The sequence below is a fragment of the Eleutherodactylus coqui genome, chromosome 2 (assembly GCF_035609145.1).
Source record: "Eleutherodactylus coqui strain aEleCoq1 chromosome 2, aEleCoq1.hap1, whole genome shotgun sequence".
Classification (NCBI taxonomy): domain Eukaryota; kingdom Metazoa; phylum Chordata; class Amphibia; order Anura; family Eleutherodactylidae; genus Eleutherodactylus; species Eleutherodactylus coqui.
Genome location: NC_089838.1, coordinates 1849758 through 1873607, shown reverse-complemented (window position 1 = coordinate 1873607; position 23850 = coordinate 1849758). Strand labels below are relative to the sequence as shown.

At 47.9% G+C, this 23850-nt stretch overlaps 1 protein-coding gene across 3 annotated transcripts; it reads right to left on the bottom strand.

Annotated features, from left to right (window-relative positions):
• LOC136610950 (prostaglandin-E(2) 9-reductase-like) lies at window positions 1-19193 on the bottom strand. Of its 3 annotated transcripts, none has more exons than XM_066590158.1 (10): window positions 19019-19154; window positions 12791-12920; window positions 11695-11862; window positions 11401-11517; window positions 11147-11224; window positions 5991-6113; window positions 5585-5694; window positions 3440-3605; window positions 3046-3125; window positions 1-288 (listed from the first exon to the last, which is right to left on the bottom strand). In XM_066590158.1, the coding sequence occupies exons 3-10, from the start codon at window positions 11848-11850 to the stop codon at window positions 246-248; spliced, it is 873 nt and encodes a 290-aa protein (XP_066446255.1). In that variant the 5' UTR covers window positions 11851-11862; window positions 12791-12920; window positions 19019-19154; the 3' UTR covers window positions 1-245. The 3 variants fall into 3 exon arrangements, with proteins under 3 accessions (XP_066446255.1, XP_066446256.1, XP_066446254.1); XM_066590159.1 differs by having other exon boundaries at window positions 12791-12870; window positions 19019-19121; XM_066590157.1 differs by lacking the exon at window positions 12791-12920 and having other exon boundaries at window positions 19019-19193.
• Window positions 19194-23850: the final 4657 nt, after the last annotated feature.

Sequence of the window (23850 nt, the reverse complement as noted above, 5' to 3'; positions counted from 1 at the left end):
TGGTCAGGAATACTTTTATTACCCAAATACACATAATGGCTGATCCTGATAATCCCCTGGAGGAGCCGGACACCATCATGCCTTCAGGTGGGGAATGTAACATTTTCTCAGACTCATATGCATATTAGTGTAATCAGTTACTTTATTCCATTTCTACAGAATTAGACACCTAGAGGCTTCTGGATACTCCATGTCCATAGACGAGAGACCATCGTTATGGTCCCAATGCAGCATGGCTGATTAATTTAATATGGTTCATGGAATGGAAATTTTGGGTGATCCGTCCACCTGCAAAATCAGAAAGAATTATGTTAAAATTGTGGATGTTTGATAGTAGCACTAACTTGTCTCCAGCACTAACTTGTCTCCAGCACTAACTTGTCTCCAGCACTAACTTGTCTCCAGCACTAACTTGTCTCCAGCTCTAACTTGTCTCCAGCTCTAACTTGTCTCCAGCTCTAACTTGTCTCCAGCTCTAACTTGTCTCCAGCTCTAACTTGTCTCCAGCTCTAACTTGTCTCCAGCTCTAACTTGTCTCCAGCACTAACTTGTCTCCAGCACTAACTTGTCTCTAGCAGTAACTTGTCTCCAGCACTAACTTGTCTCTAGTACTAACACTTGCCCAATACTAACACATCTCCAGCAGTAAGGCCTCCAGCACACTGGTATATTTGGGGCTGTTGCTTTCCATGTTAATTCATGGGTAACACATGGCCCCATCACAGCCTGTGGGGTTACTCGAATTGATGATTTTTCACAAGGATCGATGTCCCACCTGAAAAATCATCACATATCTTATTTCCGTCTGTATCACAGATGAGATGTAGGACATGCTAATGCATGTCTTTACACTCTGTCCGTGTAAATCGGACGTGCTATCCGATGTGCTCGAGAGGCTAGGGTACAACTTGCAACTCACACACCCAGTAAGTGTGCACCGACCTAACTAACAGTACTAAGACATGTCCATTACTATCTTACATGTCTCCAGTAGCAATACGTCTCCAGTACCAACATGACTCCAGTACTAACACATTTCTATTACTAATACATGTCCAGTACTAATTAACAATGTCTCCAGTACTATGTAGCACTTCTCCAGTGATCAGTATCCATTGACTGGTTATTTATATTTTCCTAGTCATCACTTTTGTACCGGGCACCTTCTGGTACAGATTCAAGACACTGACCTCATTTTCAGTTGGATATGTGAAGACCTCGTGTGTGTTTGAACCGCTATCCTGTTTGTTGAAAGGAAAATTAGGATGGCCCTTTGGTTTTCCATACATATGAGATGTAGATCGAACAAAACCTGTTAATTTTGGTAGGACTGGACGATCATCTAATATGTATGGTAGATGTTGTGGTAGATAATAGTGGGACAGTTGGATTTCAACTCCCTGATCTTTCTGTTCTTGGGGAGATAAGCTGGTGCCAGGAGGTGTCCGGTAGTGTCTTTTGCCTCTCTCTATGGTCACAGTAAATGTACGCTTGCCCAAGCGTGCCTGTGTATGGGCCAGATAGCTGTTGACCAAATGAGTGCTTGGTCGACAGCTACCTGAAATGTACGAGAAGCCTAAAGCTGATTCTTCTTCAAAATGGACAGTCATTCTGGACTCCAGTTTCCTAGGGGAACCCAAAAGTCAAGAACTCCAAAAGAGAACACCGATCCCTGCTGTTAACCCCTCACATTCAGTGATCAGTGTTAATCACAGCAAGTGAAAGGTTCACAGAGGTAGGGCATGCCTTCTGCGACTTCATTGGCCCTCCAACATGTAATCACAGATGGCTGATGGGTTGCAATGGCAGCTACATACCAGTCAATGATGCACATGTCTGCCATGGCCTGTGATTGCAATGATAAGTAATAATGCATTGCAGTACAGAATTAGTCACAAGTCCAAGTCCTCTGCAGGGACATAAAAAATCTAACATTTTTGCACATTTTCTCCTCTTTGTTTTAAAAAACAAACACAAGTTTAATATTGTTGCACCCATAGCGACCGGCACAATGAATTGAACACAATTTTAATCCTGCGGACAAATGCTGTGAAAAGAAGCTAAAAAACTGAGTCAAAATGCTTTTTTTTTTGGTAATTTCACCTCCTAAGGGCGCCCACCCACTGGCGTTTGCGATTTTCGTGCGTGAAAAACGCGGCATTTTCCACGCGTTTTTGGCGCGTTTTCCGCGTGTTTTTCGCGCCTTTTCCGTTAATTTCCATTGACATTCATGGGTGCATTAAGAGAAAAATAAGGACACATATGCAACTGACAGTTCCTATGTTAAAAATTGCAACGGACTGAAAAAAAAAACGCAAGTGGACAGGAACACATTCAATACTAATTGCTCTTGAGAAAAAACGCAAAACGCAAAGGAAAAAAAATCGCCAGTGGGTGGGCGCCCTAAAAAAGTGCAATAAAAGTGATTAAGAAAGCCACATGTGCCCCCAAATCGTTCCAATAAAAACTCCAGCTCTCACACAAACAGCAGTCCGTGGCAGAGCTGCGTCCACGGACACATAATAAAGCTGTAGGACTTTGGAGGCAAACAAAAAAAGGAATTTCTCCCCAAAAGGGTTTACAGTGCAAAAGTGGAAAAACCTAAAAATAAATGTATAATATTGGTATTGCCGTAACCGTACCAACCCGCAGAACATATACGTCATGTAAGTTATGCTGCCTGATCAGTGCTATAACTATGCCAGGGCTCTTCTGTTTTTCCCCCCACAGATCGTCACGTCCCTATAGCCAAAATAGGCTGCACCACTAGAGGGCTCCCCGCCTGCATGCACCACGTTACCAGGGAACGTCATACTAAGCCCCACATATGATTCAGGCGTTGTATGGCGGTGATGATTGAGCCATGAGTGGCTGCAGGATGGGATCATTATGTAGCAGTATTACTTTGTATTGTACATTGTGGCTCCACAGTCCGCTCGGGGCGCCGCTTCATGGATCCCTATAACTACAGACAATAGACCGAAATTCCATTTATGATGTTTTTACAGTATTTTTGGACAATATCCTCCAAGGTGCTTTACTTACTTATACTCCACATAGTGTCTGTCTTGGTTCAGTCCGTCAAGACGTTTCATGTCTTCCTCACTCAACTTAACGTTGAAAACCTGAAATTGAATGACAAAAGAAGTCAAATATATTCTTAAGGCTGCGGACGTTGGGCGGTGATTGTGATGTTCTCAGATCTCCTGCTTTATGTGTTGGGTACAGTTTTGGTTGGCTCATGGGATTGTTTTGGGGTGTGGAGATCTCACAATGGACCAGGTTATGAGATGGTATGAACAAACAGGTACGAGTAAGGAGAGCAAAGACAGTAGAGGTCCCATGATGGACATGGTTTGGCCATGAGATGTTGTGAGGAACCAATCTCTTTGGGCCTCATCTATGTAGCATGTGCTCCTCAAGATTCTCAATCTCCTACCTCAAGATTCTGCTTGATCCTCTCCGCTTTAAAACTCTTAGCGAGAACCACGATCCCCCTCTGTAACATGTGTCTCATTGCCACTTGGGCAGGAGTACAGCCATGTTTTTTTGCAATTGCGTTGAGCACAGGGTCCTCCAGCAGGACAGGAGCGCTCTGGTCAACCCTGAAAGAGTAAAGATACAATGTAGATAAGACTTTGCTCAAGAAGATTAAAAAACAAAAACAGTCCTCCCAACTATCCTGGATTTAGTGGAACAGTCCCAGATTTTAGGGGTCGGCCCACTGGGAGGCATAAGACATGTATGTGCCCACAATGATGTCAGTGGACACATGCAGCGAGAGTCCAAGAGCTGCCGGAACCAGATAAAGAGGTGCCCCCTGACCCAGTGCCCACCATGCCTCTTCTGCCAGCCCATGGACATCGCTGCAAGCAGGATTGGGGAAGGTATATGCAGGGAAAAAGGGCGAAGACATCCTCAGCCTTGCCAGGAAAGTGAGTGAGGAGGGGGAGTAACCAGACATGAAAGGTATCAGAGGCATTGGTAATGTGAGTGGGCCACTATTACTATGAGAGGGCATGGCTTAGTATAACAGGGGCACAGTCTAACTGTATAATTTAGCCAAAGCATGCAAATTCAGCCTTTTCATTGTTCAAAGGTTTGAAGGAATGGACAACAATGTAACCTTACAGGTACGGCATCAGGAGGCTGAACTACAAGTAACACGGTGCCGCCTAACGGTAATCAGGACGGCGCCTCTGTGCATGGAAGTGTTGATTACAGCCAAATCTTTGCATTGTTTTGCATTGTCTGTGGTGTGCCAATAGGGGACGTGCTAATGGGGGGAGATACCCTGTCCCAAAAGGACATCCGAAGAGAGCATGCAAAAAGAATGTCTGGGGTATCAAAGAACCCTAGAAGTGGTGGAGATACAAACAGTAGACAGGAAAAAAAGGACTTGTGCGCTCAGAGTGCCAAGAAACAGCGGATGCACGAATGATGGATGATGTGAAGGAAATACGGTTACGGAGGAGCCTCCTGTATAATCAGTAAAAGCTGATGATGTGGAAGTGATACAAGCAGTATATAGTGCCACGTGTGTGGGGGCCGATGTGGCTGCTTTATCAAGTACAAATCCTGAGCTTTCTCTGCTCCTGTCAAAACGTATTTCCTTCACATTGTCCATCATTTGGAGCATCTGGTGTTTCTTGGTACCATGAGCGCAGTACTTTTTACTGTTTATATCATGGTGCCACCTGGCGTTGTACAGAGACACACACCACACACAGCTCTGCTACACACACGTGCCACACACACAGCTCTACTACATGCGCATGTCACACACAGCTCTATTACTTGTGCATCACACACACCACACAGCTCTGCTATGTGCGTTTCACACATACCACACACAGCTCTGTCATATGTGCACCACACACAGCTCTGCTACATGCATGTGTGACACACAGCAGACATAGCTCTACTACATGCGCATGTCACACACACCACACACAGCTCTGCTACATGCACGTGTGACACACAGCTCTGCTACATGTGTGTATCACACACAGCACTGCTATGTTACATGCGCTTGTCACAGACACACACAGCTCTGCTAGATGCGCATATTACACACAGAGCTGTACTATATACATTCTTCATCGGCCTCTGCTGCTTTCGGATCTGTAATGATTACTTCACAGTCATGTGATCAGGGGCGAAGCTAAGAGTTGGTGACTGATCACATGACAGTGACATCATCAAAGGGGCAGAGCTAAGAGCAGGTGAGTGATCACATGATGGTCACACCATCACAGGTCTTGTGTGTGCATACGGCTGCTGTCTGGCTCTGCAGGTTTTTAATAAAGTGAGGCACCTGTGATGACATCACCGTCATGTGATCAGTTGCGGAAGTCAGAGCCCAAGTGACTGATCACATGACAGCATCATAGGTCCTGTTAGCACACGGCTGCTGACAGGCTCTGCATGTTTTTTGCTTTAGGACCTGTGATTACGTCACCCTCATGTGACCAGGGCGGAGCATGTGAAGCACTCACTAACACACAAGTGGTCTTTGATTCATCTTTGGTTCCTACAATTCAGAGAGAGTTCTCCTTTAAGAATGTCACATGTCACGTCTTACCAGTTCGGATCACGGGTGGAGCCCAGCACCCCATACGCCACCAGGACTATGTCATGTGATTTGCAGAACTCCAGCAACTTAGACTGATTCAAGAAGAGGTGACATTCAACCTGAAGAAGGACAAAATATCTGACATGTTAGCACTGCTGGAGCAATGGGGTGCAGAGGATGAGGGTACAAGGTAGGGGCCTAGGTGGAGGCAGAATATTTCTGCATTACCTGGTTGCACACAGTTTTGGATCTCAGTCCTGGCATATTGAGAATGAGCCCCAATTGACATGCTTAGCAATCGGCATTCGTTTACATCGCCCAAGTATCTTGGGTCTGCCGGCTGGGGGCAGCAACTCATAATAACACTTTATAATAACACAATACATTATGGGGAGGCAGAATATTTCGGGGTTACCTGGTTGCACACAGGTTTGTATCTCAGTCCCGGCATGCTCAGGATGTACTCCAGCTGTTTGTGGTTGAAGTTGGAGACGCCTATAGATTTGACCAGCCCGGATTCTTTACAGTCCTCCATAGCCTAAAACAATACAGATGGAGCAGTAAAGCTAGAGCTCGCTTCTGTTCTCAGTGTCGCCCCCGACAGGTAAAAGGCAAAAAAGGTTTGGTCCGGTGTCACCAGTAGAGTGAAGTGTGATTGTTCCCAGCAAGAGAAGCCCAGTAACCCTGTAGATACGAGACCTTTTACTGGCCAACAGACATACATGATGATATAGTGAGCTTTCGGGTCGTTGTATCCATCCTTCCAGCCCGGGGGTATCGGGGCTTCTGTCAGTTAGTTTTGTGAACATGAAATCTGATGACATACAGAAGTGAAAGTGGAAATACAGAACAGCAAAGATGTGAAGAAAAGTGTCACTCAGGTGGACTCAACGCAACACAAAGTCAGCCTCCACTACATCAGCGCTGACTACTCTAATACTTGGACACAGATACGGACTTGTAGCAACATAAGACTTTGCTACGTTTTTGTAACTAGAGCTCATGTCAACCCAAGGGTCATAAATCATAAAGTCACCACCATAAAATGTCATATGGGAGCAAATGTGGAAGTAGAGCTGTAAGCACAGAGCATTGTTTCCAGTTCAATTTGAGGGTTAAAGGGTTTTCTGGACTTCCAATATTGATGACCTATTCTGGTGTTGCTAGATAAGATAGAATTGACCAGTTTACACTCTATATAAGAAAATGTGGAGGACAAGATGGAGACTCAAGATGGCGCCCAGGCTTCTTCTTCCTCCACCCTTACAGAACTCCCCAAATTTTCCTGCCACTCAGTTTCAGCAATGGCTGTGGGAAAAGAAGGGGGAGGGGGAGCAGCTCCACCGGGGAGCAAATGCAACAGCAGTTAGCTGAGGACCGCCCAGGGGAGGAGCCGCCAATGCTGGTAAGTGAGCCTCTGGACTTGGCCCAACAGACCAGCTTAAGCACCCTTGTAGAAAGCATGACTTCCTCTATCTCTCTCCACTGCATCACTGCGGGATGTCCTTCACCCCAATCCAGGTTCTGCTGGGTTGATGAGCCGGAGCTACAGGAGGTGATGTCAGTCACTTCTCCCACTTCACCGCCAGCAGAAGAGAGACTGGTGGAGCCGCGGGACTGTGACTCTGTTGCTCTCTCCTCCTTCCACTGTTCCCCCACCGAAAAAACGCCTCAAAGGTTACAGCGGTATAGAGTTCCTGAAGGCTTTGTGGAATGGTGGTGCCATCCGTGGATTGTAATTCATCATGATAATCAGGGAGTGAGAGCTGCACTACCACCATTGCTGCACTCGTTCATCCGGGAATATGGGGACTCGAACTTTGGGTTCTATTTTGTGGACAACCGCCATGGAAAACCCCCAGCAGGACTGTGACAGCCACTCAGTAGTATTCTACTACCACCTGCTTGCCCGGTACCAACTCCTAACCTGCAGGATTTGACACAAGCCCAGCGGCAGTCAGGAGTGGACTGCAATACGCTGACCGGTTTCAGTACCAAGTCAGAGACCAAGGAACCCATTGGGCCACCCATTGTTAAAAAGGTGACATGGTGCTGATAGACTCCAGTTGCTTATTCTGTTTTGGACTTTTTGTTTTTATCCCTGTTATGCTCCTAAAAGGACTTTAAAGTTATTTATTCCCTCATGCATGATTGGATTACGAATGTTTTATATTACTACAGTTTAAGAATGCATAATTGTATTTCAGAATGTTTAAAGATAATGTGCCTGAGAGTGAAAGGGGTTTAAAGGGGAAAAAAGGTTTTGCTTGCACTTAAATGACTGCATGTGTTTGAGTAAGGTATGAGACAGGAGGTCTAGACTCTACACCCTATTAATCCACTTAAGTGCCCAGTGTCTGTCTGCCGTTCTAGATGTCACAGTAGGCGCAGCATCAATAGTATCTTTGCTCTGGAGTCAGCTCAGTTGGGGTATTGACTTTAAGCTACCACCCTTCACAATTCAGAGGAAGTGTTGGTTATACCACTTACATTTTGTTCCTCTAATCTGAACAGTCACCCTTTCCTATACTCCTGTTCTGCTACAGTGTTGTACTTCTTCTTTAGTCTTTGGGGAGAAGAATTGTGCAAGTGCCCCATAGCAATCCTAGTGCATCCTGGATTCCGTCCAGCCTAGTAGTAATTTTCCAGTGGTTATAGCCATACCACTTTTGTACATCTGTCAAATATTATGGCTTTACAGAGAAAGTGACATCTTAGGAAGTCTGAGTACACCAGGATGGGTAAGCTCTGAGTAGTAACCAAAGAGGGAGTTCGTGTTTACAGGTTTCGCCTTGCACTCTCCATGACTGTGTACATAATTCTCAAGATGTTAAGGAGTAGAACACTGAGAAAACCCAACTCCGGATTATATATTCTGTTTTAAGAGGCGTCGGGGTCTGCTTGTTCTAAGTAAGAGGGACTGTAGTGACCCAGAGTTAGTGTGGCCCCTCCCTAATGTTATATGTCTGTCTTGTGCCATTGTCTTGTCAGTGTCTTCATTGTGGTGTGTATTAGAGCTATGTGTATTGCACCTCTGCAGCGCGTAATTAGTTAAAGGGGTTGTCCCGCGCCGAAACGGGTTTTTTTTTTTTTTTTTTAAACCCCCCCCCCCCCCCGTTCGGCACGAGACAACCCCGATGCAGGGGTTAAAAAAAACACCCGCACAGCGCTTACCTGAATCCCGGCGGTCCGGCGTCTTCATACTCACCTGCTGAAGATGGCCGCCGGGATCCTCTGTCTCCATGGACCGCAGGGCTTCTGTGCGGTCCATTGCCGATTCCAGCCTCCTGATTGGCTGGAATCGGCACGTGACGGGGCGGAGCTACACGGAGCTACACGGAGCCCCATAGAGAAGAGGAGAAGACCCGGACTGCGCAAGCGCGGCTAATTTGGCCATCGGAGGGCGAAAATTAGTCGGCACCATGGGAACGAGGACGCTAGCAACGGAGCAGGTAAGTATAAAACTTTTTATAACTTCTGTATGGCTCATAATTAATGCACAATGTACATTACAAAGTGCATTATTATGGCCATGCAGAAGTGTATAGACCCACTTGCTGCCTCGGGACAACCCCTTTAATGTCTGGGTTATGTCTGAAAATGTATCATGTTGTGTGTCATGTGACTCTGTCTTATATATGTGGTTGCAAAGGGAGTCTGGGAGTTAGTCTAGGTAGTCAATAAGAGAGAGTCTGAGCAAAAAGAGTGAAAGTGCAAGAAGTTCTGCTTTCAAGACATTCATCGGTCTGTGGGTGGAGAACGGAGGAAGCTGAGCAATTCCCTTCTGTTTGGTCTGGGCCTACTCTGCCAAGGATGTCCCAGTCCTACCAGTAAGCACTGAGAGAGAGAGAAAGAAGGACCGCTGCTTGAGAGAGAAAAGGCACCAGAAGCGTGAGTGTTGACCGGTAGAGTGTTGGAGAGAGAGCGAGTCGTTGGGAGCGGGATCACACAGATAACTAGGACTGTGGATTGTCCAGATTACCCCAAGAGTCCTCCCTGTCACACCACCTTCTATGCGTGTAATTATGACAAGCTACTCTTGTAATTTGGAATTTGCCAAAGTTATAGTAAACGGCCAATCATCCCAGTTTGTCCAGGAAGTTTCCCTGTGTGTGGACTAAGTTATTTGCTTCACCGAGATTCACCGCAGAGCAAGGAATGGTGGCGTCACGAGTGACAAAAAACTTTAATGTAACTCCTGGTTACTTTTCCCTGTTACCTCCCCCAGCAGTAACTTGGACAAGTCCCGAGCTACCCCCAGGGGAGGACATGGTAGCGCCACCATGACATAAATATACTTATCTACCCCACCATCTCCTCAGCTGTGGGCCCACTCCTCGGACGCTGCATAGGCAATTCTGGAGGTTGTGGAGGTCGCACAGAGATGGAAGTACCTCTCCAACATTAAATTCTCCTTTGACACGGACATTAGCAGTCGCGGTGCCAGAACGTCCACAATAAATATCCAAGATGTCGATCCTCACCGGCAAGGGGGTGAATTAGCATCCCCCTGTCACTAGCTAACTTTATTGCCATCATGAGCAAAGGCTTCCTGATACAAATATTGAGCAGTTCAGCTTTCCCAGTATCCTGAGCGGAAGCTAATGGACAGTTGGGTGACACATCATCAATGTCATTATACCACACACTGTAACCCCAGTGAGGATAGTGGAGGCAGAATTATGTGTTGGCACTGTTTTAATACAGCATGGAACTTGGGCACATCAGCCCTCCGCCATGTATTCGGGTCTGTGCCTGCCATAGCCTGTGATCATTATGAGGAGTGATAGTGCATCGCAATGCAGAAGTACAGCAATGAATTATCATAATGATCCTAGTATTGCTGGTTCAAATCCCCTACAGGGACATAAAAAGTGCACAAAAAAATAAAAAAACTTTTTTTTGCACTTTTCCCTCTTTGTTAAAAAAAAATTTTTCATGTAAAAACCCACATGATAGACATTGTCGCACGTGTAAAGAAATGGACAATAAATTGAATAGACTTTTTATCCTGCACAGTAAACGCTATAAAAAAGGAAATAAAACGAGCCAAAACGCTCTTTTTGTTTACTTCAACCTTCCAAAAATGCAATAAAAGTGATTGAAAAAGGGCCATATGTGCCTCAACTGGGTACCAATTTACCTACAGCGCATCACGCAAAAAGGTGCAAAACCCTAATAAATATATCATATTGGTATTGGCATAACCGGCCCGCAGAAGAAATGTGTGATGTCATTTATGCTGTATGATCAATAGTGTAAAAAAAAGGTGTGCAAACAATTATATGTACCCGAGAAAATGGAACAAATGGCAGAAAACAAGCCCTCATACGGCCGTCACAGAAAGAATAAAAAAGTTAGAGCTTTCAAAAAATTGGAGATGGAAATTCCCCCAAATTGTTGTGTCCTTATGGCTTAAAGAGGCCGCATGACTAAGGGGTTAAACATTTGGTCTGGGCATGCAGAGGGGGAAATGGTCATTGAGAACTGAACCCATACAAAAACCAGATGTCATTGGTGACCGCTATAAAGTTTAGATCCCTGCACAGATTTTGGGGTGAGTCTCCGTACCTTCCAGGTGTCTCGAATATCGGTATTGTGATAAATCGGTTTTCCGGATGCATCCGTTGGCATTAGATCGTGACCGGGCTGAAAAACGAGAGAAAAAGTCATCAAAACACAACCTGAGGCATTTGGTATCAAAAAGAAGGGGGACCATGAGAGCAGCTGGACCCGGACAGCCTGTAGCTTCCCCTCCGGTCAGCCTTGACCCATTTATTAAATGTTGGGCACATTATGGGGTAGTTTTGGGGTAATTTACAGACCTTGAACTCAACGGGAAAGTGAATAATGTAGAGATCGATGTACTCCAGCTGAACGTCCTTCAAGGTCTTCTCCAGACCACGACGGACCCATTCTGGGGAATGATAGGTGCTCCAGAGCTAGAGGGAGGGGATAAAAGGGGTCTGTGAAATCCTGGCTGATGGCTGAGAGCCCCCAATACTGTAATGGTGGCCATGACGAGGTGTCATCCAGCATCTGTTACTTGTTATGGGACTGAGATAACAGCTTAGGAGGACAACTGATGGCTGCTTAGAGGAATACATCACTGCCCTTACCTTGCTGGTGTAGAAGACGTCTTCTCTCTTGACTGTCCCATCCGCGATCTTCGCATTGATAGCTCGGCCGACCTCAACCTCATTGCCGTAGATCAATGCAGAGTCAATGTGTTGATACCCAGACTCAAGAGCAACTTTCACGGCCTCTTCTACCATAGACTTGGGGAACTATAAGAGATGATATGAATTAATGGTAAGTTCTGTGAAAGTCTGGGAAGGGGTTGACCTGTTTTTATTACAGAAGTTATACTAAGATTGAAAGCTATCCCCTGTCTGATCAGTGGGGGGCAGTGCTACGATCAGATGTAGGTTCAGAGCCTCTTGTTGCGATCAGTGCAGGACGATAGGTCAAGGAAAGCAGGAGGTCGGGACACAGGAGCAGCCATTGTAGTGAGAGGAACAGTTGGTAGCTGAGCTTGACTAAGGGCTGAGAGCACAATAATCTCACAAGGGAAGGAGGTCCAAGTCAAAGTTTATATAGAGTGTGCAATCAAGGAAACAGGGACTGGATAAGAGCTAGGAACAGGGGAGCTTGTCAGAGGACTGGATAGCTCAACAGATAGAACTGCCGCCTGGCACCAAAGAGCTCCTGGGTTTGACCCCCCACTGACAGACCACTAGGACCTCCCTTGAGCATGCTGCTACCCTGAACTACAGCAGTCAATGTCCATTTAGCTAATCACCGGCTCAGTCAATCACAGTTCTGCCATGAATGGTAAGTGATTGGCTGAGCATTTATGTGCAGAATAAGCGGCACATGAAGGTGGCATCAGGTTCTTGGTTGCTGAATGGCAGGGAGGGACTTCAAATGTGCATTCATCTCTGGAGAAGGAGCTGCAGGCAGAGGCTTTCTCTCCTTAGCTCAGGGGCCCACCGAGAGATCCAAAAGGTCCCCAGTGCACTCTTCCTCTGAGCTCCAATGTACTGTGCCTTGAGGTCCTCCAGTACTATGCCTGCCGTACCCTTATGTATAATGCCTCCTATTCCACCAATGCTGTGCCTCCTATACCCCAGTACTATGCCTGTATACCCCTAGTATTGTGCCTGCTGTGCCTTTATGTATAATGCCTATTGTGTATTCTCAAGAGATCCTCACCTTAAAGAAGTCTTCCAGGTGTGAATCATAGATGGTCTATTCTTCAGATAGTTGTTCATTAGCTGACTGGTAGGGTCCTACTGAGAAGGTACAGGTCCATAAAATGGAAGAATCTGTCTCAAAATGGCCGCTAGATACAAAATGTAGCATTATAAGATGTAAATAAGCTTGTGTGTAGTGAAACAATAAATTTAGCAGAAATAACTGCAGAGCATGGCTTTCGGTGCAATGTCTAATGATTTGTTTTTTTCTATTCATCCGAGAACATTTGCCTTGTACAGTCGTTATCAAAAGAAACTCCCCCAACCCTGAGCTATGGGAAAGGAGCAAACCGTGCTGATAAGAGGCTGCGATCATCCAAGCACCAGAAGGGAGGATGGGAAAACGTCCGGGAGGAGTAATCATTTTACAAGGCCATTTCACATATTTATTCTCACTGCGCTGATTGTTGAACAAAGCACAATTCTTGATGTTTTTTCTAACCCCATGACTAATGATGACGTATTGCTTTCCTGTATTGAGAAATGTACTCAGTCAATAAACGCTCAGAGTACGTACGCCTTAAGCAGAGCGAGCTATATACTTGCCGTGGCTCTCTCTCCGTATCTGAGGAGAACTGGAAACCGACTCTTGTGTGGTTCTTGGCCTCCGTGCTGCAGCGGATACGAATTGATTTGGAACCCAAGACTTGAAAGGTTAATGTGACCGGTCATGTGTAGCGGTCCTTAACACTACACCCTCACTGATCAGCTGATCATTGGAGCCATGGCGTTAGTGTTCAGATCTTTCGTATGCAGGAAACACACATCTCCATACACCCTGCTGGAGCCTGGAATGGTCTTGTAGGCACAATTCCCATTCACTTGAACTGGGCCTGGATTACCACTCTCAGTCCTCCCTCCCATCCCCTTAAATGATGGCTACAGCTCCTTATTATTTATTCTGCCATCTATCCCCGTCCCCAGACCATCGCCAACTGGGGTTGCCATCTAACCTGGTCAGCCGGTAATTAAGTCAAAAGGCCGGTGCTGGTATTTAGTTTTACCTCTCCTCTGCGTCTTACACATCCGGCAGTCTCTGATTACAGCAGCGGAGGCCAAGAGGGAGCTAGAGTAAGTGAGTCAAATACTTGGAAATGTGCGGTTGCTGGCTGACCGGAGGTTCAGGATGAGGAGGGCATAAAGAGGTGGCCCTATTACTACTAGGAGCATTATTACTATTGAACCCACTACTGGGGGGCATTTCAGCTATTGTGGCCACTACTGAGGGCACTATTACTATTGGGCCCATTACTGGGGGCACTATTAGTATTGGTGGTGCTATTACAATTTGGGCCACTACTGAGGGCGGTCTTACTACTGTTGGTACTATTACTATTGGGCCCATTACTGGGGGTACTATTACTATTGGGGGTGCTATTACAATTGGGCCCACTACTGGGGGCAGTCTAACTACTGTTGGCAGTATTACTATTGAGCCCATTACTGGGGGCATAATTACTACTGGGGGTGCTATTACAATTGGGCCACTACTGGGGGCACTATTATTTTTTGAGTCACTGAGGGGGACACAATGGTTAGTTGCAGACACTAGAATAACACATGAAATAAACATACGTTTTAATAAGCCCCGCCCCATACTACACCCCTAAACCACACCCCCTTTTACCTTGGCCAGTATTTTTTGTAACACAGGTGTGGTACCACCAGCAGGAACTAGGGGAACTAACTTACTTTTTGGTACAGTTTCTCAGGTTACATAACTTCGACGTATTCTCTTGGCATGGTTTCCTGCTTTGACGTCCGGATGCAGCGCAAGGGACTCACCCTAAGTGGGCAAGGTTGCCATGGAGATAGAACTGAACACGCTTACTGGACTGATGGTGATTGGTGAATGCCCTTATATAAAATGGGTGATGTCTTGCTGTGTAATGAGTGGAGCCGGTGCTGGGCAGAGGAAGAAGAGGCCGCTGACTGGGAAGAGAAGGTGCACAATGCTGAGGAGACAGAGGACCGAGTCTGAGAAAGCTGGTGACGGTGCAGTCAGTTCACGGGCCTGAGTGGGTGCAATGCAGCGGCTGCATCCCCAGCCGGCTCTGCAGCATCTCGTGGGTTAATAGTGGTGGCAACTCCTGCACAACAAAACTGTAAGTGAGGCCGGCCTTATGAAGGGACACTTGATGTGCACAGCAGGAAGGGTTAAAATATAGTCAGCCGCCTGCTGTGGGGAAACAGAGCTCACCCCGAGGATACTGACCTGCTGGCAGGTTTCTGGCGCTCCAGCCTCTGCTCACAGACTGAGTGATTTGTAGACAGGGGGAAGAGGCAAATGTGGCCTGGGGTACCGAGACGTCTTAGGGAGATACTGCGAGTGTATACTGTGACCAGCCTGTCTAATAGACTGCATGGAGTGTGAACCCCTAACGGAGATGCATTACACCCCGCGATCTGTATTCCTGAGACGCCGCTGTTATCAGCCGCCTGTTACTGATATTGTTCACACGGTGTTACTACGTCTTCGCAGTAGATGGCGTCTAGATACTAAAAGGTAAAAGTCCAACTGCTTCATTGTTACTATGTTGCTGTTTGTTTTTATTCCTGCGTTTGTAAATAAATATTGTACGATTGGTTACTCCGTCGGCTGCATCATATCCTGAATCCTGCATCGCTGCACCCCCGCCGCCGGCGACAGCAGCGCCATTCAGATGCATCCGCTATCCGACTCTGCAACAGCTCCGTGCGTCTCCCTAAGATCTACGGCACGCCGGACCCCCTAAGTATACAAGTGGTATACAGTGTGACGTCTATTACTGCTGCTCTACGGCACGCCGGACCCCCTAAGTATACAAGTGGTATACAACGTGACGTCTATTACTGCTGCTCTACGGCACGCCGGACCCCCTAAGTATACAAGTGGTATACAGCGTGACGTCTATTACTGCTGCTCTACGGCACGCCGGACCCCCTAAGTATACAAGTGGTATACAGCGTGACGTCTATTACTGCTGCCCTACGACACGCCGGACCCCCTAAGTATACAAGTGGTATACAACGTGACGTGTCTCTGCTGCTCTACGGCACGCCGGACCCCCTAAGTATACAACGTGACGTGTCTCTGCTGCTCTATGACACGCCGGACCCCCTAAGTATACAAGTGGTATACAGCGTGACGTGTCTCTGCTGCTCTACGACACGCCGGACCCCCTAAGTATACAAGTGGTATACAACGTGACGTCTATTACTGCTGCTCTACGACACGCCGGACCCCCTAAGTATACAAGTGGTATACAACGTGACGTCTATTACTGCTGCTCTACGACACGCCGGACCCCCTAAGTATACAAGTGGTATACAGCGTGATGTGTCTCTGCTGCTCTGCGACACGCCGGACCCCTAAGTATACAAGTGGTACACAACGTGACGTCTATTACTGCTGCTCTACGGCACGCCGGACCCCCTAAGTATACAAGTGGTATACAACGTGATGTGTCTCTGCTGCTCTATGGCACGCCGGACCCCCTAAGTATACAAGTGGTATACAACGTGACGTCTATTACTGCTGCTCTGCGACACGCCGGACCCCTAAGTATACAAGTGGTATACAGCGTGACGTGTCTCTGCTGCTCTACGACACGCCGGACCCCCTAAGTATACAAGTGGTATACAACGTGACGTGTCTCTGCTGCCCTACGACACGCCGGACCCCTAAGTATACAAGTGGTATACAACGTGACGTCTATTACTGCTGCTCTACGGCACGCCGGACCCCTAAGTATACAGCGTGATGTGTCTCTGCTGCTCTACGACACGCCGGACCCCCTAAGTATACAAGTGGTATACAACGTGACGTCTATTACTGCTGCTCTACGACACGCCGGACCCCCTACGTATACAAGTGGTATACAGCGTGATGTGTCTCTGCTGCTCTGCGACACGCCGGACCCCTAAGTATACAAGTGGTACACAACGTGACGTCTATTACTGCTGCTCTACGGCACGCCGGACCCCCTAAGTATACAAGTGGTATACAACGTGATGTGTCTCTGCTGCTCTACGGCACGCCGGACCCCCTAAGTATACAAGTGGTATACAACGTGACGTGTGTCTGCTGCTCTACGACACGCCGGACCCCCTAAGTATACAAGTGGTACACAACGTGACGTCTATTACTGCTGCTCTACGGCACGCCGGACCCCCTAAGTATACAAGTGGTATACAACGTGACGTCTATTACTGCTGCTCTACGGCACGCCGGACCCCCTAAGTATACAAGTGGTATACAACGTGACGTCTATTACTGCTGCTCTACGACACGCCGGACCCCTAAGTATACAAGTGGTATACAACGTGACGTCTATTACTGCTGCTCTACGGCACGCCGGACCCCCTAAGTATACAAGTGGTATACAACGTGACGTCTATTACTGCTGCTCTACGGCACGCCGGACCCCTAAGTATACAGCGTGATGTGTCTCTGCTGCTCTACGACACGCCGGACCCCGGGTGTGAGCGCATCGAGCTGCGGATATACGCCGTTCGCCCGGCAGAGTCGTGCTTCCATGTGGATCAGCCGTAGCGCCCGGCGCCCCTCCCCTCCCCCCTCGGTTTAAAAAAAAAAAACGTACAATCAGGAAACAAACACAAAAGTAATCGTGACAAAGCAGAAAGAAGGGAGATAAACTGCGGCAATTAACCCTTAGGAGTACAAATCAGGTCCGATCTCTCATTTGACAAACTACCAGCATGTCTGGTGAAAAAATGTGCAGAAACTGCAGAAACATTCGCGGGTGCGCCATTTGGTGTATGGGGGTAAGAGGTGCAGCCAACATGCTGAAGCTGCGGACAGAAGTGATGGGATCCACTACAGGAGGGGCGCTACTAGTAGTATATATATAATATCCAGTGAATCGGCAGGAACACATGAAATAAGATCCGCAGAACCGAGCAGCCGCCACATTAGGAACGTCCGCATGTAGATGACCCAGGATGCCCGCTGGCAGGGGCCGTGGGGGGCGATAAGAGTTGACCCAAAGTTGGGTCTTTCTTTGCTCCAGTCCTATGAGCCCTGCGGGGGATAGATGTGAGGATGGCGTCAGCATGCAGAGCGGGTGCAGAATTACTAACTAACATTTCCTGAAATTCACAACTAAGTGCGGCGGTAAATACCACCGCAGGCGGAGCGGTTGTGAGGGATCAGGGTGGAGGTCTGCATTCCGCCGGGCGATGAATAGCTTCATCCATCTCACTATATAATTGGTTAGTGAGAGAACAATTCCATTTTACACAAAGCCCCTCCCTGCCTGGCACAGTGCGGGCGCGGAGACGGGTGAGGTGGCATGCCGCCAGGAGGTTGGTGTTCGGTATGGAAGCGTCTTACCCATCAAGGTCAGCGCTGAAATCTACATAAGAGATGGAGAATGAGCGGGAAGAGAGGGAAAACTGTAACTATTGGGATGCAGTTCTGGTACGGCCCCCGCGGCCCCCGACCAAGGGAAAACACGTCATCTATGTAGCGGCCGCACCAGGAGAGCAAACTGTAAGAAAAAATGTCAAATCCCAGGTCTAGTTGCTATCTACGTCCAAAGAGCAGTCCAACACCAGTATGGCCGAATCCTGAGGACCAGCCTGTGCGGAGCGCTCACATCCGCTGGTATCACATATAACCGGGCTGCCAGGGAAAAGACTCATAGCCTCCCAATACCAGGACTATCGGGGACCGGAGGCGGTCAGAGACCGTCCGCCCTCACAGGTCCTCATTGGGCCTTCAACTAGTGCAAGAAACGAGGTGGGAAACAGGCTTGTGGATTTGGGGTAGCAAATGGAAAATTGCCATAATGGGGTGCTGTGCTTTATGTCATCGGCCTGATTGGTCTAACATTCCGGAAGTCACAACAACTTACTGACATGCAAAATGTTTAACCGCAGCTTCAAGGGGCAGTAAAGAGGTGGCCGCAGATATAAAGGTTAGCAGAAAGTTTTATCACTGTCTCTATAAAGTTCCCACTGGAGGCAAGAAATACAGCCCCCCCCCCCAATCCTCCCCCCCTCACCACCACCACCCTGCCGCCTTATATCCCATCTCTCCAGCACTGAGGACCCCCAGAGACAGTTAGCCGCCCCTCTTATAATAGTCCTGCAGAGCTAACTTTAACCGATGACATCATCATAAAATGTACTATATCATGATATCATTAGTCTTATTATATAGCTAAGAGCTGTGGTCACCCACCTCCTCGGGGGCATAGGTGCCCAGTCCAACCACCGGTATCTTGTGCCCGTCGTTCAATGTAATCCGTGAATGTTTAGTCAGAGCCATACTGCTGCTGGGAGCTCAGATCTGTCCTGGACTTCCCTTCACACTGGGGTTTGTATATCTGAGCCCCGGCAGCTCCACCTCTTGGACCAGATACAGTTATATTGCAAGATCTATCTCAGCAACAGATCGCCGCCGGAGCTGGAGGACGGGTGCAGGCTTTATCTCAGCAGTTTGCTGTATTCATGCTCGGGGCTAAGGAGGGGGCAGATGTGAAGTCCTTATAAACTTGGGCACTGGCCAGGGGTGCCAACGTTATCACATAAAATACCAGCCAGTGTAAAGATGGTTGGCGCCACTCTCAGGAACACACGTGTACACCCAGGATATCTCTAAAGTCTGACACCTGTCAACTGTGTTAGACTCAGCAACGGCTCAGAGTATTCCACCTGTACAATAACCCATTCACAAAGTGAACCCTGACCGGCTGTTCACTCGCTATACATCAGACTTTGCCCTCTCTATTCAGCCTGATGCCATAACTCATTACACATCATCAATACAGCCCATTTACCCTTCTTGGCCTGCAGCCCGGCCAGCTTCTCCTCGCACACCATCTGGGTTCAAAGTTCTCCTACCCCGAAGCCTCAGGCAGAGGGAATAACTTATCTTTTACCAAACCTCCTAATTAACAACCTAAAGCACCCTTTCACTGCCGAACATTGTTATAGGGCCTGTGATGAAATAATGCTGGCACATCATCACCCATCTTTGCGTATCCATCTGCCACCTGACTGAGTCTAGGCAAATGGTTCGGTGTCTCCTGCCAAGCAGAGCGCATCACTAGTCATTCAGCCGCCGTTCACACCCAAACCAGATCCAAGGAAGCTACAAAGTTAGAAAGGGGTGTCAGTTGTTTCTATCCCTCCACCATTGTCTCCCATCCCGCCTGCAATGCGCATCCTCCAGACTTGCTGACTGCGATTTCCCTCCACTGAGATGGGACAAGGACAGAAACCAATCATTGGGATTATTGGTCATTCGAAGGTCCCGGCTCAACAGCGACTATATTTAAAGCTGTGAGTGGAGTACGGATAGGGTGAGTTCACTCCGATCGCTGAGTGACCCCTGGAGCCCCCAGGATGCCGTACATCTGCCTTACGTCATGTGATGTATCGGCATGTAGGTACGATATTAATCATGGCGGCCGTGGCTCCCTTATTGGAGGGCATCCTAAGGAACTCTGGCCGGAATGTGTATGAGATGGGGTGTTATACGAGGCACGGCCACCATAGCATGCACAAATGGGGTGTTATAGGAGGCCCGGCCACCATAGCATGCACACATGGGGTGTTATACGAGGCACGGCCACCATACCATGCACACATGGGGTGTTATACGAGGCCCGGCCACCATAGCATGCACAAATGGGGTTAGCCCCCGGTATCAGTCATAGCTGCACGGTTGTGCGCGGACGCATTTGCGCACGCTCATAGACTCCTCTGCGTTGGAACGTAGATCATGGCAAAGATTATTTGCATTAATGGAAATTCACACGTAAAAACAGTGACTATGAGGGAACCGACTGAAATCAATGGCTGTCATGGCAGCGGCTTCGCGAGCGTTCTTTGTCATGATATCGCCTGTTTGCTGGAGCCGTGAGGGCTCATTCACAGGGCAGCGGCGTCCTTCCGTCCGTCAATATGCAGCATATTCCCTGTATGTTTCGGCCCCGAGGGCGGCTGCACACCGGCGTGTTTGTACCCCCAAAAATACGCTATGCTCTATATTTGTTTGCATTTGTGCACCCAAGGTCCCCATAGGAGCCTGCGCCCACATATATACAGAGGTGATTCGCCCCCCCCCCCCGTGTGAACGAGAAGTGCCGGCGCGCGGCTGCAAAAAACACTCCTTTATGGCGCAAATATATTGTGCATGAGCAAGCGTTTTTGCGCTTACGCTCGTGTGCGGCCGCCCTCGGTGATGCAAACCGGTGGCAAACTCTGCATCGTTAGGTGTGATTTTTGCCGCTGCAGTTAATTATTTCACTGTGGAAAATCAGCAGCGAATACGGCCGGCATGAACCGACCCGTAAGGGTGACGACCCACTACAGTTTTTTTTTCACTGCGAAATTCGCAGCGTTTTTTTTTCTGCAGGGGTCTATGGGACTTGCAATGTTAAAATCGCGATCGCGCAAAATTGCAATTTCGCGGTAAATTGTGATTTTGCACAATCGCGACTTTAACGTTACAAGTCCCATAGACCCCTGCAGAAAAAACTGTAGTTAGTCGTCACCCTAAGGGCTCCTCATCGCAGCGTAAGCGCATTTACATCATGTAAATACACTGCGTATGAGGAAGGATGAAGGCTGAGCCAACCTTGAGCCGCTAGCTGGACCATGCGGGGATTGAACCTGCAACCTTCAGCGAGAGCTTAGGACTCCATACCGCTGCCTTAACACTCTGCTTATTTACACAACCGGAAATCACATTTGGCCAAGTATTTAGCACGCAAACAAGTACGCAGAAAGGCCGTGTGTTCGCGCCGCCCCATTCCCTCCAGTGGCGTGTTGCGGTGCGTCGTGCGGACCAATATTAATTGCGATATTAAGCGCATGTAATACACCTGTGTGAGCGAACCGTATTCAGATCAGCACATCCGATCAACTTACCTATTCCCTATTTATATATCTGCTGGCGCACATATTGGACAGCTGTTATAGTGTTGGCGCTCCTAGAATGACCCCCGCAGGGTATATAGGGCCATAGAGAAGCAGCTGCTCTCCCTCATCTGTATTGGCTTTGGGAGCAGCTGCCTGGCACTGGCTGTTCCTCTTCAATATATTTAATCAAGGTCACTAATTATATTATGTGAAATCAGCGCAAGAACCCGGAGGAGCAATGGAGGCACGGCGACTTTCTATCTGATGTGGATGGAAAGTACATAAGACGGAGGCCAAAGACGCCTGTGTCACATATTCGGTGGCGTCATCCGGGCTCCATCCGCATTACTGGCCTCATCTAGTTTTCTGCATGGAGAACGGAAACCAGAAGAAAACCGACCTGAGGGCTCGTTCACACGGGTGCATGCGCATCTCAGCGGCGCAAATACACCACATTTTTGCGAGAACGAAATGCGCTTATTCTTGCACACACAAAATACGTCCAGAATGACATGTATTGAGTGCGTATGTCACAGCATAGAAGACGTGTTCCTGCGTATGTTTTGCGCATTTATGCAGCCCATTCATGTGTTTTTTTACGCAATTGTACATTTGTATGAAAAATATACACTGATGTCAACGAACCCCGGGAGATTAATGGGCTCCATTCATTGCTAATAACACATGCAAAATTGGTGCACGTAATGTAGAGTCTCGGAGGGTCCTACAGAGCGGTCACACCAACCTTGGTCCTCTCACACCTGTCTATGCACTTCCCTTAGGCGTAGAAGGTGCCGTGCGTCAGAGAAACCCTAGTTCTCCCCTCCCTAAGCTGAGAGCTTAGTGCTGACAATAGCTGGCTGCCTATTGGCTATATTTCATGCCTCCACTGATTGGTGGGAGAGTCTGGAGCTGGAAAACACTAGCATGGGCTCCTATGCAGAGGGGGTGGAGAGGAGAAAAAGTGTGGGAAGAGAGAGGAACTGGAGGAGGAGTCAGAATAGAAGAGTCGGAGGGGAGAGAGGAGTCTGCAGCAAGTCGTGGTCGGAGGAGGAGGAGGTGTGTTAGCAGTTCAGCCATGTGTGTAGTTTTCACTTAGCCCACAAGGGTAGCGAGGTCCCTTTCCGCTCCTTTGTCCATCCTGCAGTGAAGAGATCTGAGTTGGAGGCCAGCGTTCCACAAAACAGGGAGTTAAACTACCCGGTGGATTCAAAGCCAGGATTAGTCAGCGGCCATCTTTAACTTTCCCCCAACACCTGCATCTTATACTTCCTGTAAGCCCACCAGCTAGCCAACACTGAGGGGAAATCATTACTGAGTAACCACTAGGAGAATAGAGAGAAAGTGTTGAAGAAAAGTGTTGTTTAAAGTGCAAATCTACTACTTTCAGCGTGTTCAGTTACTGCTTCATTTTCGGCTCTGCTACATCTTTAACGCTGCAAAGTCTAAGTGGGTTTCATCTGTTTACTAATACAAGCTACTGGACTCGTCTCAAGTTGTTTCACCATCACAACACTTGGGATTCAGGTTGGAGTACTGGCGTCACCCGTGACAAAACAATTGTTTATTTCAGACGTATCCTCACACGTTCTTCTTGTCACTGTATGACAGCTGAGCAGAGCACCATTATCGCCACTGTCAGGAGGGATTACAGAGCCACCCGTGACAACCATCTTGCAGCTCGGCCGTTGTAGTAATACACAAGCCCTAAGGGTCCCTTTAAAGGAGATCGAATAGGCCGCATGACGCGCCACAAGCCACGGTAGATTACGCAGGCTACCTGCAGATTTTGATGCGGAATTGAAAGTGGCTTAAAATCTGACTGCAATTCTGCATCAAAATGTGCAGTTAGATTTGTGGATTTTGGTGTGGAATTCGGCAGCTGCTGATCTGGCTGCATCCAGCAGGGTAATCCCGTCCCGTGTGAAAGGGCCCTTCGGGCTCAATCACATGGGTATATTTATGCTCCTATAATTTTTACACATGTTATACTCAGCGCTCTCGACCTGCGTCACGGGCGCCAAACCAGGATCCCACTGCACACTGATCAGGGGCAAACCCCCCGAAACAGCTGCCTGTGGATGGGCTCTGACTTGGTTTATAAATCCCCAATCATTGCTCTACAAACTTGTATAAAAAATCAAG

What these genes read in the sequence shown, in the direction of transcription:
- LOC136610950 (XM_066590157.1), bottom strand. Translation starts at nt 19,105, where the DNA reads ATGGCTCTGACTAAACATTCACGGATTACATTGAACGACGGGCACAAG. An exon ending in ACTTTCCCGTTGAGTTCAAG is followed by an intron (nt 11,225 to 11,400) that starts GTCTGTAAATTA and finishes CTCGTTTTTCAG; the next exon opens with CCCGGTCACGATCTAATGCC. An exon ending in GGATCAAGCAGAATCTTGAG is followed by an intron (nt 3,126 to 3,439) that starts GTAGGAGATTGA and finishes ATTCAATTTCAG; the next exon opens with GTTTTCAACGTTAAGTTGAG.